This window comes from Ictalurus furcatus, chromosome 1 (assembly GCF_023375685.1).
Source record: "Ictalurus furcatus strain D&B chromosome 1, Billie_1.0, whole genome shotgun sequence".
NCBI classification, from domain to species: Eukaryota; Metazoa; Chordata; class Actinopteri; order Siluriformes; family Ictaluridae; genus Ictalurus; species Ictalurus furcatus.
The window spans coordinates 26180404-26193978 of NC_071255.1; the positions used below are offsets into that span (position 1 = coordinate 26180404).

A 13575-nucleotide genomic window follows, 5' to 3' on the forward strand; every position below is an offset into this window, starting at 1 on the left:
GAGTGGTGACATACAGGCGTGAAGAGCCGGTACATTAGCTTTTAGCTTAATGATTCACTAAGATTGAGGCTCTTGATCATTTTGCCAAGCAGCAAATGCAGTGCAGTAATGATTGACTGCAGGTGTTAATTTTTTTTAATTAATTGCTCTATAATTAGATAAAATATCAGGCTCACTGATGAAATACGGGAGGGTGATATTTTGTGAAAAGTACCTGCCTTAAATGAAATGGTTTTTTTGTCATAAGCAACAAAGATGTTGTAAAATACTATTGTTAGTCCATGCCATAGTGTATGTCAAATTATACTTTATTACAACCTGGAATGTTTATCTATGTCTATGCCCATATTTCTTTGAAGCTATTACATTTCAAGTTTTGTCTGTTTTCCGAATGATAATTTCATAACTCGCTTTTCATCTTAATTCACATGGCTTTTCTTGTATGCTCTGATCCTACAGATCTGTCAAGGCCTGAGGCATCATCAACATCAATCTGGATCAGCGAACCAAAGCTGATTCTTATCCTGAGCAAGAAGCACAGCAGGCTTTGGCCCACTTCAGAAGACCTTTCTTTGTCATCCAGAAGAGGCGGTTGACTTCAAGACAGGGGCGCAAGAGAAAGTGAGCTTGCTCTTTAGCCCTTATTTCCATTGGACAGTGTGTATGACCATGATATCCAAAGTCTTGAGGACCTGTCCATTTTCACTCCAGCTCCTCCCTCTCCTGTTGCTGTTGTGGCTGGGTGGTCTCAGCACTGCACCCTCTGGCCCAGAGTCAGACACCTGCTCCACTCTAGTCCAGAACCGCTTCTTTGGTTTCTTTTTTTCCTCATTTGCCTTTCCTAATGCTCCTTGCTCCTGGACACTGCAGAATCCAGACCCAAGGCGCTACACTATTTTCATCAAAGTCACCAAGCCTACAGAAGACTGTGTGCCTCGGCAACACCGCACCTTCCAATACGACTCCTTCCTGGAGACCACACGTACCTACCTGGGCATGGAAAGCTTTGATGAAGTAGTGAAACTGTGTGATGCCTCCACCCACATGGCCTTTTTGGAAGCAGGGAAGCAATTCTTGCAGATTCGGAAAGGACCGGCAAGAGGGGGTTCAGGTCAAGAAGAGGGGAATGGGGAGTTTAAGGTGGAGTACTTGGTGGTAGGCAAGCGGAACCCCAGCATGGCGGCCTGCCAGATGCTGTGCCAGTGGTTGGAGGACTGCTTGACATATAGCACTTCCAACCGTCCCTGTGGCATCATGCAGATTCCCTGTCAGTGCGTGAACACTCCACTGCATGACAAAGAGGGCAATGGATGCTACAGAGATGGAGTCTACCTAGAGAACTGTTATCCCACTGTGAAAGGAACACCATCTGACACAGATAACCATGGTGAGTTGATAGCTAATAGCTGTACTTCTTTTTCATTATCATGGCACTATTGTCATTAAAATATTGCTGCACATTAATTTCACTTATTCTATGCCTCATTAGTCCTCTTGGAGGATGTTCACAAATGAAGAGAGTTTGTAGGTTTGTTTAATAAACTCTCAGAACTTTTCAGTGAATCAACTTGGATGTCTCATGTAACTATATATCTATTAGTTCCATTGTAATCTTTGAATAGTCGTTACTGAATAATATGCTTTATGATGAAAAGCTGAAAAATAACCTAGGATTTTAAACCATTAAGTTGGTTTGGATATTCCAGTTAGGGCTGGGCAGTACAGCCAAAAAATGTATCATGATATAATGTTTCATATCATACAGTATCGATAATTATTGATAGATTTGAAACTTTTTTAACCAAAGACCAGTAGAAAGAAAGGTTTGAATTTAATCAGTGTATTTTTAATTTACCCACTTTATTAAGGCAAACAACAAATAATTTTAGTTTTAACAGTCAAAAACAAAATAGAATTTAAACAAATATCTTCTCTTATATCTTATATGAAGATTAAATAAACAAGTGTTAAAGAAACTCTTGAACTTAATAAATAAAATGTTACAATATGTGTGCAATGTAAAAGTGTAAACGTAGAACAATCAAGGAAAATTTTAGGGAGATCCATATCACATTATAACGCAGAATGTGACTCTTGGTGCTCTGGTTTGTGCTCAGCCTGTTAGCATAGTTAGCCTAGCCTCTTATAAAACTCCCACTTTAACACTTACTTCTGAATAACACTGTGCTGAGGTCCACGTCAGACGAGTCGAGCTCCTGCTCTGAGGACTGTCCTCCCCAAAGCCGACATTTTAACAGAAAACACAAAAGCGGCAAAATGTCACTTTTCTTCCTTGCCTAATGTTCAGAGTCACACGCATGCGCACTACAAGTCTCTCGCAGCTTGTTTCTCCATACTTGGCCGGGACGGCTTTTTTTTGCAAAGCTTACACACGATGGTGTTCTGATGTTGGTCAGATGGAAAGAAACCAAAAGACTGCCACAATGGTGAGCTGACATGTTCTTTTTTATTCACAATGTCCTCGGCAGGCACGGCAGTTATTTTCGTGTGTATTCTGATGTCACATGGCGATGGCGCAACTGAACCCCACAGATACGCAACTTGTTATTGGCTGTTTGCTTGTCACTCGTAGCACACTCCTTTATCAAGGCTGTTTATGATCCAGGGATGGCGCAAGCTTGAAGGTTGTTTTTTTATTGGGCATTATACCAAACGTTTTTTCTATTGTTACGGTTAAAGGTGTACCATCGATTAATACCAATACTGTTTTATCGCCCAGCCCTAATTCCAGTGTTGAATAGGGCCTGACATTGCAAAGCTGTCTGTTTTTTCTTTTCTGAGCATAAATGGTGAACATACTGTATTATACACAGTATTTTTATTACTCTTTTTCTCTCCAGCACAATGCATGGAAGTGCCAGTGTTGAATACCGATGACACATCTGGTGAATAAATATTTCATTGATGTCTGACCACGTTCTCCTACCCAAAATCTATTCTTAACCAGAAAGTAGGAAACTGCTCACTGATGAGTGTAAAAGTGAAGGTTCACAGAACACCTACTCTCAATAGAATGGTTTTGATGACACCATTTACTTTACCAAATACAAGAAAGCTATTTGGCCAGAAATAGAATATTGCCAACTATTATATCTTTCTACACATGACACGTGATCAGAATATGAATATTAAACCATTCGGAAGATGTGATGTGTCACTGTTTAATACCAGATTGCGATAATGTGGCCAGAGTTAATTAATTAGTGATTTTGGTTCATGAAAAATTGACAATTTACCAAAACACCCACAGAAATCCAAATTTCTTTGGAACCTCAGAAATCTGTCACGATGCTCACTGAAAATGCTAAAAACAGGGTTTCTCTTAGAGCTCTTTTTCAAATTGCAGGCTTCTGTGATATCATTACTACAAAGGTTAATTGTGGGATAATTAGCTAACTGTAGCTTTTGTAGCTCTGTTTGCATCACCTAAGCCAAGCAGGATTCAGTACAGTCACTCACTAAGTAGTCATTTTACCAGTTGATTTAATGCATAAATGTCTATTGCAAAAGCCAACATTTTGCTACACGATTTTGATCAATACACATATCATTTCTATAATAATAAACAGAACGTTTTAGAATGAAAAATTTTAAATAAAGACAAAAAAGGTTCAATATCTTGAATGTTCACAACTTGAATAAGTTGTGATATTAATCATGTTAACTCTGTTTGTACAATAGGTCAGATTTTCCTTGAGTATTATCCCATCCATTGAAACACATATACAGATGACACTGCAGGATATGATCTAACATGGATTGCCAGGTTTTACACAAAATTGTGAAGCCCGTGCCAGCATGTCCATGTTGTCATTAAAGCAAAAAGGGACATACGGTATCAAACACTAAGGAATTCATGGAAATATTTCTAAGATTTTACTTTTCACTATTATTGCTGATAATATAATTTTCAATTTAAAAAGTTTGTATTATACTGAAAAAAGAATGCAGCATTTTTAGTGTCAATTATACATGTCAGTTTTCTTTGATACAGCCTATTGTTAGTATAGAATGTCAAATGAAAGATACGCTGTGGGTAAAATGTAGAGTATTGTCTTCTATTCTTTGCTCAAGGTGTCTACAATAATTGATGTAAGTTAGACAAAGAAGAAGAGACAAAGAGTGAGAAAGAGAGGAGGGCAGAAATAGTGGTTTTGCATTTCAGCTGATGTGTCATGACTAAGTGACCTTGGCTGCTTGGCGCCACACGCTGCCTGTGGAGGGCTCAGCTGGGGATATCAGGTGGACTTGTGGGAGCATCTCTTTGGCAGGCATCCTCCCAGACTGATGTGGGATAGGGATAGTGTTGCACTGGGGGATTTGAGGATGGGAAGGGAAGGCTGGTCACTGAATCTTTCGCTATGCTCTGATTTCTCCTAAGAGAGTGGATGCAGGTGGGAAACCCAATCCGTTACTGATATTGCTGCCAGGACAATAGAGGACTGCTGTCCTCTGTGACCTCATGAAGTGGCTTGTCATCTAATCTCCCTCCTCTTTTTTTTATTTCTTTTTCCGCGAAGCTTATTTAAAAAGATGATTTTCATAGGTCAAACTTTTGAGGTAAAAAAAATTCTCCCCTTTTTTGATAAATTATATGTATTTGACAAGGAGAAGGTCACTTAGATGGTTAAATGGATGGATGGATGGAAGGATGGAAGGATGACTGGATGTCATCTGAGATAGATAGACAGATACAGAGAGAGGGAGAAAGAGCGAATAAATAATTGATTAATGTGGCATGAAGGTCCATTTTTTGAGATGATAGCTGAGAGAGAGCCAAGCAAGAGAGGAAATAACAAATGACTTATGGCAGACAGGTGGTTTATCAGTACAGTGCAACCCCCTCGGCTCTGTCTCTCTGTGCTCGCCCACGTGAAAATTAATGGAAAGATGTCTGTCTCACGCCGGCCCAATCAGCCAAGCCCGGCCTAAACCCTCCAGCAAAAATGCTTGGCCCGAGAAAGAGAAAAAAACAGCTTCGAGTAGGGCGTGAGCGAGCACTTTCCTCGTTAAAATGCTAAAGGCGTGTCTGTTGTTTGAGTGTGACCCATTGCTCAGAGGCGTCATAGAGGACGAGGAGACTCATTACACACTCAATAGCTCAGAGCAGAAACAGATTATTGCCTATGCTGGAAAGACTGATTGGAGAAAAAGTGAGTTTGCGGGGTTGAGGGTGGCTACGGAGGAATAAAGCGCATTTCGAGGAGGCGGTGGTGATAAACCTTCTTCTGTATTCTGGTCAAATGTTTTGCGAAGGTTTTAGTAAAGTAAGATAAATGTGCATTGTGTTAATGCCTTTGCCAGGCAGTGTGAACCTGGTTCAGTTTGATACTGTTGAGTTCTGCAAGAGGATTTAAAAAAAAAAAAACTGTCCCTAAAGAACTAAGTGTCTGGAATCCTAAGCTAAGAATCCTCAAGCTATTGTACACTTTGCAATCTTTCTCTCTCTTTCTCTCTCTCTCGCTCTCACACACATAGACCCGGACACAAATCTGGACAGATATAGTGTATGTGTCTGAAAATGGTTGTGAGGGCACCACTCAGTGTGGAGGTGTGTTGTGGGACTGCTTGGCCACCTGGGGCGTTCTTCTTTAGCACACGGCGTAGACAGCTCAACTGCCCGTCCTCAACAAGTGATGAACACAGTGCTTATCTTGACTAGATGAACAGTCTCTCTCTCTTTCTCTCTCTCTTTATCTCACTCTCTCTTTCTCTCTAAGGGACAATGCCTTACTGCTTACGTTCTATCTCCGTGGCCATCCTCACAACCCCAGGGCTCATTAAAAATTCATGTTTTAATTAAGCAATTTTACTGCTGATTCTTTACATCTGATAATAAAGGACTGGCACAGCCATGTGTCAGAACATGTGCGTGGGTAAGTGAGTGCGTTGGTGTCTTGGTTTTGTGTGTATTATTAAGGAAGCCATTGATTTTCAGCTATAAATTGTCATCAAATGAGCAAATGGAAACTTTTTGTTGTCTCTCTTGCTGTCGGAGAACAGTGCTCATCGGTGAATCGAGGATAATATGCTGGAAAAGCATGCTGAGCTCAGTTCAGGAATGCAGCAAGAATTTCAACTCTTTCTTGATGGGGGGTCATCTCTTTTCACGGTTTACCCTCCATCTCTCTGCCTCTGTTTCCCGTTTTCATTCTCAGTCTCAAATTTTTCCACTCCATCAGTTCATATTTTTCATAAAACTGTAAGTCTTCCATGGGATTTTTTTTTTCAGAGTAGCATCCAGTTGTGTTTTTTACATGTACTTGTCCTCTCTAGACTCTGCATTATTGACAGTAAGACATTAGAAGCACAGATCTGTCTAAACACTCATAGCATTTGCAAAGGTCACCTTGTACTTACAACAGCATCTTCCAGTGGCAGTTTAAAGCCAGTGTAACTGCTAAGCTCATCCAATTTTGTTCATCAATCTCAGGAAAAAGAAAGAGGGTAATAAAATGACCCTTCCAGGTTTCTTTTTCTAAGATTTTCTAACAGGATGGGTGGGAAAAACACTACCAGACTCTGTTAGTAAATTAAATGTAAAAGCATACGTCAGGTAACTAATGTGCAATCACCTCACTGCTCCCAAAATACTATACAGTTTTCCAGTTATTTTGTTTGTAGAAACTGATTTCATTAGAAATGTACATGAATTCAAACAAGTGAGTGTAATGTGATTGAATTTTATTCAGTGTCCTTTGAAGTTAAGTCACAACATCAACCCCATTCATATCTTGTGATATAAATTTTATCATGTAAATTGTTATACATTTTTACATGTGAGAACATATTGGTTTTGTAGTGTTGTTTTTTTCTTGTTGTTTTTGACCAGTTAACATACAGTAGACACAGTGGGGTCCAAAAGTCTGATACTAGTGAGAAATAATTCTATTTATAAAATAATTCTATTTTGCATTCTTTTCTAATAACAATTTTCATTACAAATCATATTATTGACAGCAGTTTGAGGGAAAAGTAGAATCTTTGAAAGATTTACGTGAATTTTTGATTTTCTTAGCATATGGTATGTCCCCTTTTTGCTTTTATGACAGTGTGAACTCGAGCTGGCATGGACTCCACAAGATTGTGCAAAACCTTATGATCCATTTTAGTTCAAATCCACTGAAGCGTTGTCTGAACACATGCTTCAATAGAAGAGATTAGGCATGAGAAAATCTGAGCATTTGTACAAAGCACTTAACATGATCAATATCACAAATTTTCTTACATTTAAATAGGGACCTATAAAGTACAGAATCTTGAATATTAAATATTTAAGATATTGAACATTTACTTTCTTTTAAATATTTCAAAATTCTAAAACCTCATCAGTTCCAGAGAAAGAGTTACTGAATGAAGACAAATTGTCTTTGTATTTATCAGGGTGTACTTCAAGCCATAGTAAACATGCTTTCCCCTCCTGAGGACTGGCAATCAGGTGTGAGCCCAGTCAGAGGAGCCACCTGCCCCATCCGCCACCATTACACACACACACACACACACACACACACACGTTTTAGCCTGGCTGAGCTCCCACCAAAGAAGCCCTGGAGAGCATGCCTCAATGAACACATGTCTCCTCCCTTTTTTCTAGGTAGACCTGCAGCAGAGCCCTGTTGTGTTTCTTTTTCCCTTTGTTTGTGTTTGTGTGTGTGTGTGTGTGTGTGTGTGTGTGTGTGTGTGTAAGTGTGTGTGGAGGTGGGCTCTCAGCCTGCCTCTCTGTGTGAGTCATAGCTCTGGAGGTGGAGACATGTTCCACACACACACATGAACCCACACAGACACACATTCAGTTGCGCAAACATCCTTATCACTGAAGAGCTTTAAGACAGAGATAGAGGCAGGCAAAGAACATTTAATAAAGTGAGTGAGATAAAAAAAAAAAAATGATAAAGGGATTGAGAAATGCAAATTGTTTGACGGGGGTTGGCTCAGGATGATTTAGTGTGTTTAAATTTTCCACTTACCCAAAAAGGTCATACAGATGGCTATGTAGGATGTCATATACACCAACTCACAGACATACGAACAGAGCCTGACCAGTTTCCATAGGAACACTAGCTTTACTGCTAACACAGAAGATACACACTAGTTTATAAGATGGAATCAAGTGAAACATCATTTGGTTCTTCTTTTATTTATCCTTAATATCAGGCTATATTGCTGACACTGTCTACACACACACACACACACACACACACACACACACACACACGTATGTATTAAAAACATGCACACACATATTAGCACTGCCCAGACAAATTTTCCTCCATAGATTCTAATAGAATTTATGAATGAATAAAAAAATTTATAAATAAAACATGTAGTGCTTTTCTAATAAAGTTTAATTTAAAAAATGGCGCAAGATGTGTCCTATAAGTAAGATTATGTGTAAATATTTCTTCTAACAAGCAATTCTTATAGTCACATTTTCTGTGGCCAATCCTAAATGAGGATGCGTTGAGTAGTGAGTATAGCAATTCTGTGTAAACTTGGTAATGTTTTTTTCTTTCTTTCTTTTTTTTTTTGGAGCATATCCAATAATTGAAATCAGAGTTCATAGCAGGGGATGACACACAGACAGGCAAAGTTAAATAGGGATAATCCATAATCAGAAATCAGAAATGGGAACTAGTGCCAAAACCAAACAAACATGACACATCAATAATAATCAACAACAATAGTCCATGACCAAGACTTTGTAACAATACATTGACACAACAGGGAAAACATCTCATCTATGCAATCGAATCAAGAACTAACATGGAACAGGTGAACACAGTTGATTAACAAATCAATGAGAGGGCAGGGGCAGAGACAGAAACAACAACAAAAAAAACCTATGACAAATGTTGAATTTTTGTGAAAAATTTAGTTAAATGTTATAGTATTACTGAGTTGCGAATGTTCTTGTTTTTGGCCATAAAAAGTGATAACTTTTACCTTCTGTGGTTTATATGATTTGAACGCACAGTGTAGCACTATTCATAATGTCCATGCTGTCTGTGACAGTATAAAATTATAGAGCATTTGAATTTTTAAAGGAGTTTGACAGACTTTCAGACTTGTAGCTGTTCAGTTCTCAAACCCTTTAGTACCTATGTAATTTGGATTCCAGGAGCAATTCTGATGGCTGTGCACATTGTGTGGAACATAGCAGAAACACAGAAAGACTCAATGCAGTGAATTTCACCTCATTGCATGCTGATGTTTGTCCAGTTGATGTGGTTACCTGAAAATCAAGACTACTTCACTGATAAATGATTCTGCTTTTATTATGTGGACAGAAAATGTGTGGGTGTGTATATTTCTCCCTCACAGCATATACTGTACATACTGTATGTAGTAACAAAAAGAACCGATGATGACCAAGTATTTCCCTGATAAAGATCGATGAATGTGACGAAAATAAGAAAGCCCCGGTATTTTGTTGCTCATCTCTGCCCTGTCTCATCTGATCCCTTTAGCGAAGGTGCATTTGATTTTTAGCTGATTTTTTTCCTTTTCATTTCTGCTGAGGAGAGGCATCCATCTTCGAAATTGAAACGTCGACTTGCCTGACCCACAGCTGCAACCAAAGAATGCTCTACCAAATACATGTTTTTATTGCCATCACATTCTTTATCCGTTTGACTTCATTCTCATTTTTATTCAGCATCGCTGCTCTTGCTAATGTGTTTCTTGATATGCATCATAATCTACTCTCTCTCTCTTAGGAAGTGAGCTAAATACAGTTTTCATTTGTGAAGAAAAGGCAAATTAAACAGCTTTTTTTAAGTTTACCCATGATAATAATGTGGAAAATATGATCATGTAAATAAGCAATTAAGGCAATCTGGTGCTTCATAAATGATCTAAAATGCATTTTATCTTGTTTGCTTGTTTAGCTTTCGAGTATTCTGATAATAGTTGTGATGAGTATGGCGTTATGGTGGATCCATATATCTAAATAAAAATAATCCATTTGTTTGTTTGTATGTTTCATTAAACATGAACCCCAATGACCATGGAAACCCTGGAGTTCACTTGAGTTCATAATCCTGCTCATGTCGTTATTAATTTTGTTTGTACCTGCTCATGATATTTTCTAATCAATTTACTTGGTTCTATTTCTTAAAATATAAACAAACTAGTAACTTAATTTAAACCACTGCAACCCTGACCAGGGAGCTGCTAAGCTACATAAACATGAACTAAGTTACATAAACAGTTCCTGTTTATGTTTGTCCCTTGAGCTTCATAACTGACCACTTGCTCGCTATGCGTGAAAGTAAAATCCACTCGCTCATACAATTTTTTTTGTTACATCCCACAGGAGCCAAGTCCTTTAGTCTTGACCAGATAAACCATTCTTGCAAACTTAAATAGAAAAACTTAGTGTGCCTCCTATTTGTGTCTGTATTTCTATTTTTTTAGAAGTCATTATCTGTTCATTCCAAATATTGTATTCATATTCAGTTACATCTCTAATGTAAGCATGTTCTATCGTCTGGGGATTCATCTGTAACTTCTAATCCTGACAAATTCACAGCCATCCATGTCCGATACTTGAAGGCTGAGAGTACTCGCTCCGTTGTCAAGCAGAATGACATTCATATGGAAGAAGGCAGTTTGTGCCCCTCTCCAACTGCTTTCAGATGCCTATGCCAATCTATTGACAGGAGAAAATGTGGCAACATGAGGCAACTTCCTGTGTTTCAGAAGGAGCACATGTTAGCCTTCACCTTCCCATGGTCTGCGCTGTTGTGTGCTAGGGAAGAGCCTGCTAGTTTCTAGAAAATAGCTATTGTGTGCGCGTGGAGTTTACAAGATTTGCGGTGGAAGGCAGAGGACAAGAAGGAGACATGTAGACATGGGAGCAGCACTGAGATTTGCTTCCTGCCCCTGGAGTGAGATTAATTGACAACATGCGATTGTGCGGGTGCAACTGTTCAAATATTTATCCTGAGCAGGATAGAGCGCGCAGGCACACATACAGAGAAAACAGTGGATTAGACCTGTGAGAGCTTTTTCCAGTAGAGAGAGAGAGAGAGAAGAGATAACGTGCTCTTCTCACAACTTGAAGGAGTCTATATAAAGTTTATTTATCTGCTTCTACAGAGAGGGGAAAAAATTAAATGATATTTTCTTGTCTATTTTTATAGAAAAGGAAAGGATAAAATCACTCATATAAGAATGTGATGTAAAAGATTATGTGTCCTGCGTTTATTTTGTGTTTTATCTAGCGTAGGCATCTGTGATTCATTCTGTTCCTCTCTTCCTTTCCCATCATAGCTCTTCTTGCTCCCACTTCACCGCCTTCTCCTTTCTCTCTTTCAGCCACTTGTGTGCTGTCTCTTTCTAAGTTGATGGTGAATGTGTGTGTGTGCGCGCGTATGTGTGTGTGTGTGTGCAGTAGACTGCGACTGTCCTCTGGGTGTCAGCAGTAGCCGTGTGTTGGAGAATCTGCTACTGTTCCCAGCGCTTCTCACTCCTCAACTGACAAAAACTGTGTGTATGAACATTAGAACTTATTATGTAGCACGTCCAAGGCAGGATGATCCAGTGATTTCAGAGTGATATGGGAATGAGTATGGGAGATAATAGAACAATATGTAAGCAGATCCTCAACTCAGTTTCTGCCAGACGCCATACGGGATGCAGAGGTGACTTTGAGGCTCATTTGAGCAGGGCGGACACACACATATGCACAAAAGGACACAAGTGCCAAAATGATGAGCAGCATGACCCACATGATCCCTGCAACATGGTGCAGAAAAACAAGGAGAAGGATGGACAATGGATACATGCAAAGAGGGAAGAGAAACACAGGAGAACAGGAGTTTAAAGATGATAAAAACTACTCTAGAAAGCCTGAATTTACAGGAGGTACCATTGGGCAAGAGAGGCACAGTGAATTATTGAAGGCATAATAAAATGTCCTTAGGGTGAGAAAAAGAAAACACTACATTATTCTTCCTCCCTTTTCATGCAGAGCCTGTGATTACTGAGCCGAAAAAAAGTTCATATTCGCAGACCATTTTTCACTGTAGGAGAGAATCTTATCTCCAAATGGAGTTTGTTTGTTTTTTTCTTCTCATTTCTCCTGAGAGCTTTCATTTGACAGAAAGCCTTCCCCTCCTCATCCCTGCTATATTAGCCAACTCTCTCTCTCTTGCTATTCATAAGACCCATTTGTTTTAAATAAGCCTGAAATCATTCTGAAGGGAAGCTGAAGGTTATTTCACTCAGGTTTTACTTCATTAGCATCCCATGTGAAGATGTGACAGCCCACGACATGATTCCTGTAATCCACGAGGGATTGGCCAAGCTTGCTGTTTATTCTGTTTGCATTATCAGTCGAGGGAACAATCTGATTGTGGGCGTGGCTCATGGATGAGGTTAAGCAGACTGCAGCTGGAAGTCTCCAGGGTTAATTTTTGGCTCATAATTGTCACTGGCTGTATGGATTAGATGTTTTGTTGTGCATTCAATGCTGGTCATTTATGGATTGTGATCAATTATGTTGTTTGGCAGGTGAATTTGCCTGCAGCAAAACCAATTCCAGCATCATGGGTAAACAGTGTGCCTTTAATCACTCAATCTGCACAAACAAATAGATATTGATGCTTCTTGTCAGTGCATGTTTTACAGTCATAGGCCAGTTTTCCTAAAGGAAAACTGAGCACAAGGATAATCTATGTAATGGGGGCAGAATACCCTAGCCAATTATAATGCTGCTAATATCGCAGTCTGTTTATGTTTATTTTTTTTTTCCAGGAGCCATTAACAACTGCTCAGTATGTCTGGATTCTCAAAGCATCTAAAATCACACTTGTACACCTCATATGACTTATCTTTAAATATTTAAATTTGCACTTATATTGCAAAAACATTAATTTCAACATCTCTCTGTCTCACTCTTTCGCTTCGTCTTTAGTCATTGAGAGTGCATTATGATATCAGCTCCTGTCCTCCCACATAGTTGATTGTGAGTAATTAAAATCGTCTGTGCCAGAACATGGGCCAGCTTCATGTTCTATTCATGCAGATTAATACATATTTGTCAGGGCCTGTGGGAGCAGACAGGCGGCACTGTCTGCTATTAAACATTCATGAGAGCACAGGACATAGAGAGTCACATTCTACTGGTATTTATGGGCCCATTCTCACATCCTTATGCTATCATAATGGGATCGCGAAACCGGGGACATCATTGCTGGACAGGGACTTTTAAATGACACTGCAATTTAATTCATATAAATTAGGATGGAAAAAATTGGCTTTGCTCCAGGACTGCGGTAGCCAGCTAATTGTGTGTGTGTGTGGTATCTCAGGAGGCTGGAGTAGCTGGGGGAACTGGGGAGAATGTAGCACTGAGTGTGGGGGTGGTGTTCAGACACGCACACGTGTGTGTCAGTCACCTCCGGAGGAGGCGTACCTGTGTGCTGGAGTGCTAGAAGAGGGCCATCCTTGTAACCCTCAACCCTGCATTGGTGAGTTCTGCTGTGTGTGTGTGATTGCAGATGGTTTTGTGTTACTTCACAGTTCTTTTTCATGTCTGTTCTCTTTCCC

General features: G+C 39.4%; 1 protein-coding gene across 1 annotated transcript in view; it reads left to right on the top strand.

The window, feature by feature from the left end:
• adgrb1a (adhesion G protein-coupled receptor B1a) overlaps positions 1-13575 on the top strand; it is a 90271-nt gene that overhangs the window by 26269 nt on the left and 50427 nt on the right. The window contains exons 2-3 of the mRNA XM_053634500.1: positions 460-1387; positions 13338-13496. Coding sequence (XP_053490475.1) covers positions 664-1387; positions 13338-13496 — 883 coding nt within the window. The 5' untranslated portion in view covers positions 460-663. The remainder of the gene's footprint in view (positions 1-459; positions 1388-13337; positions 13497-13575) is intronic.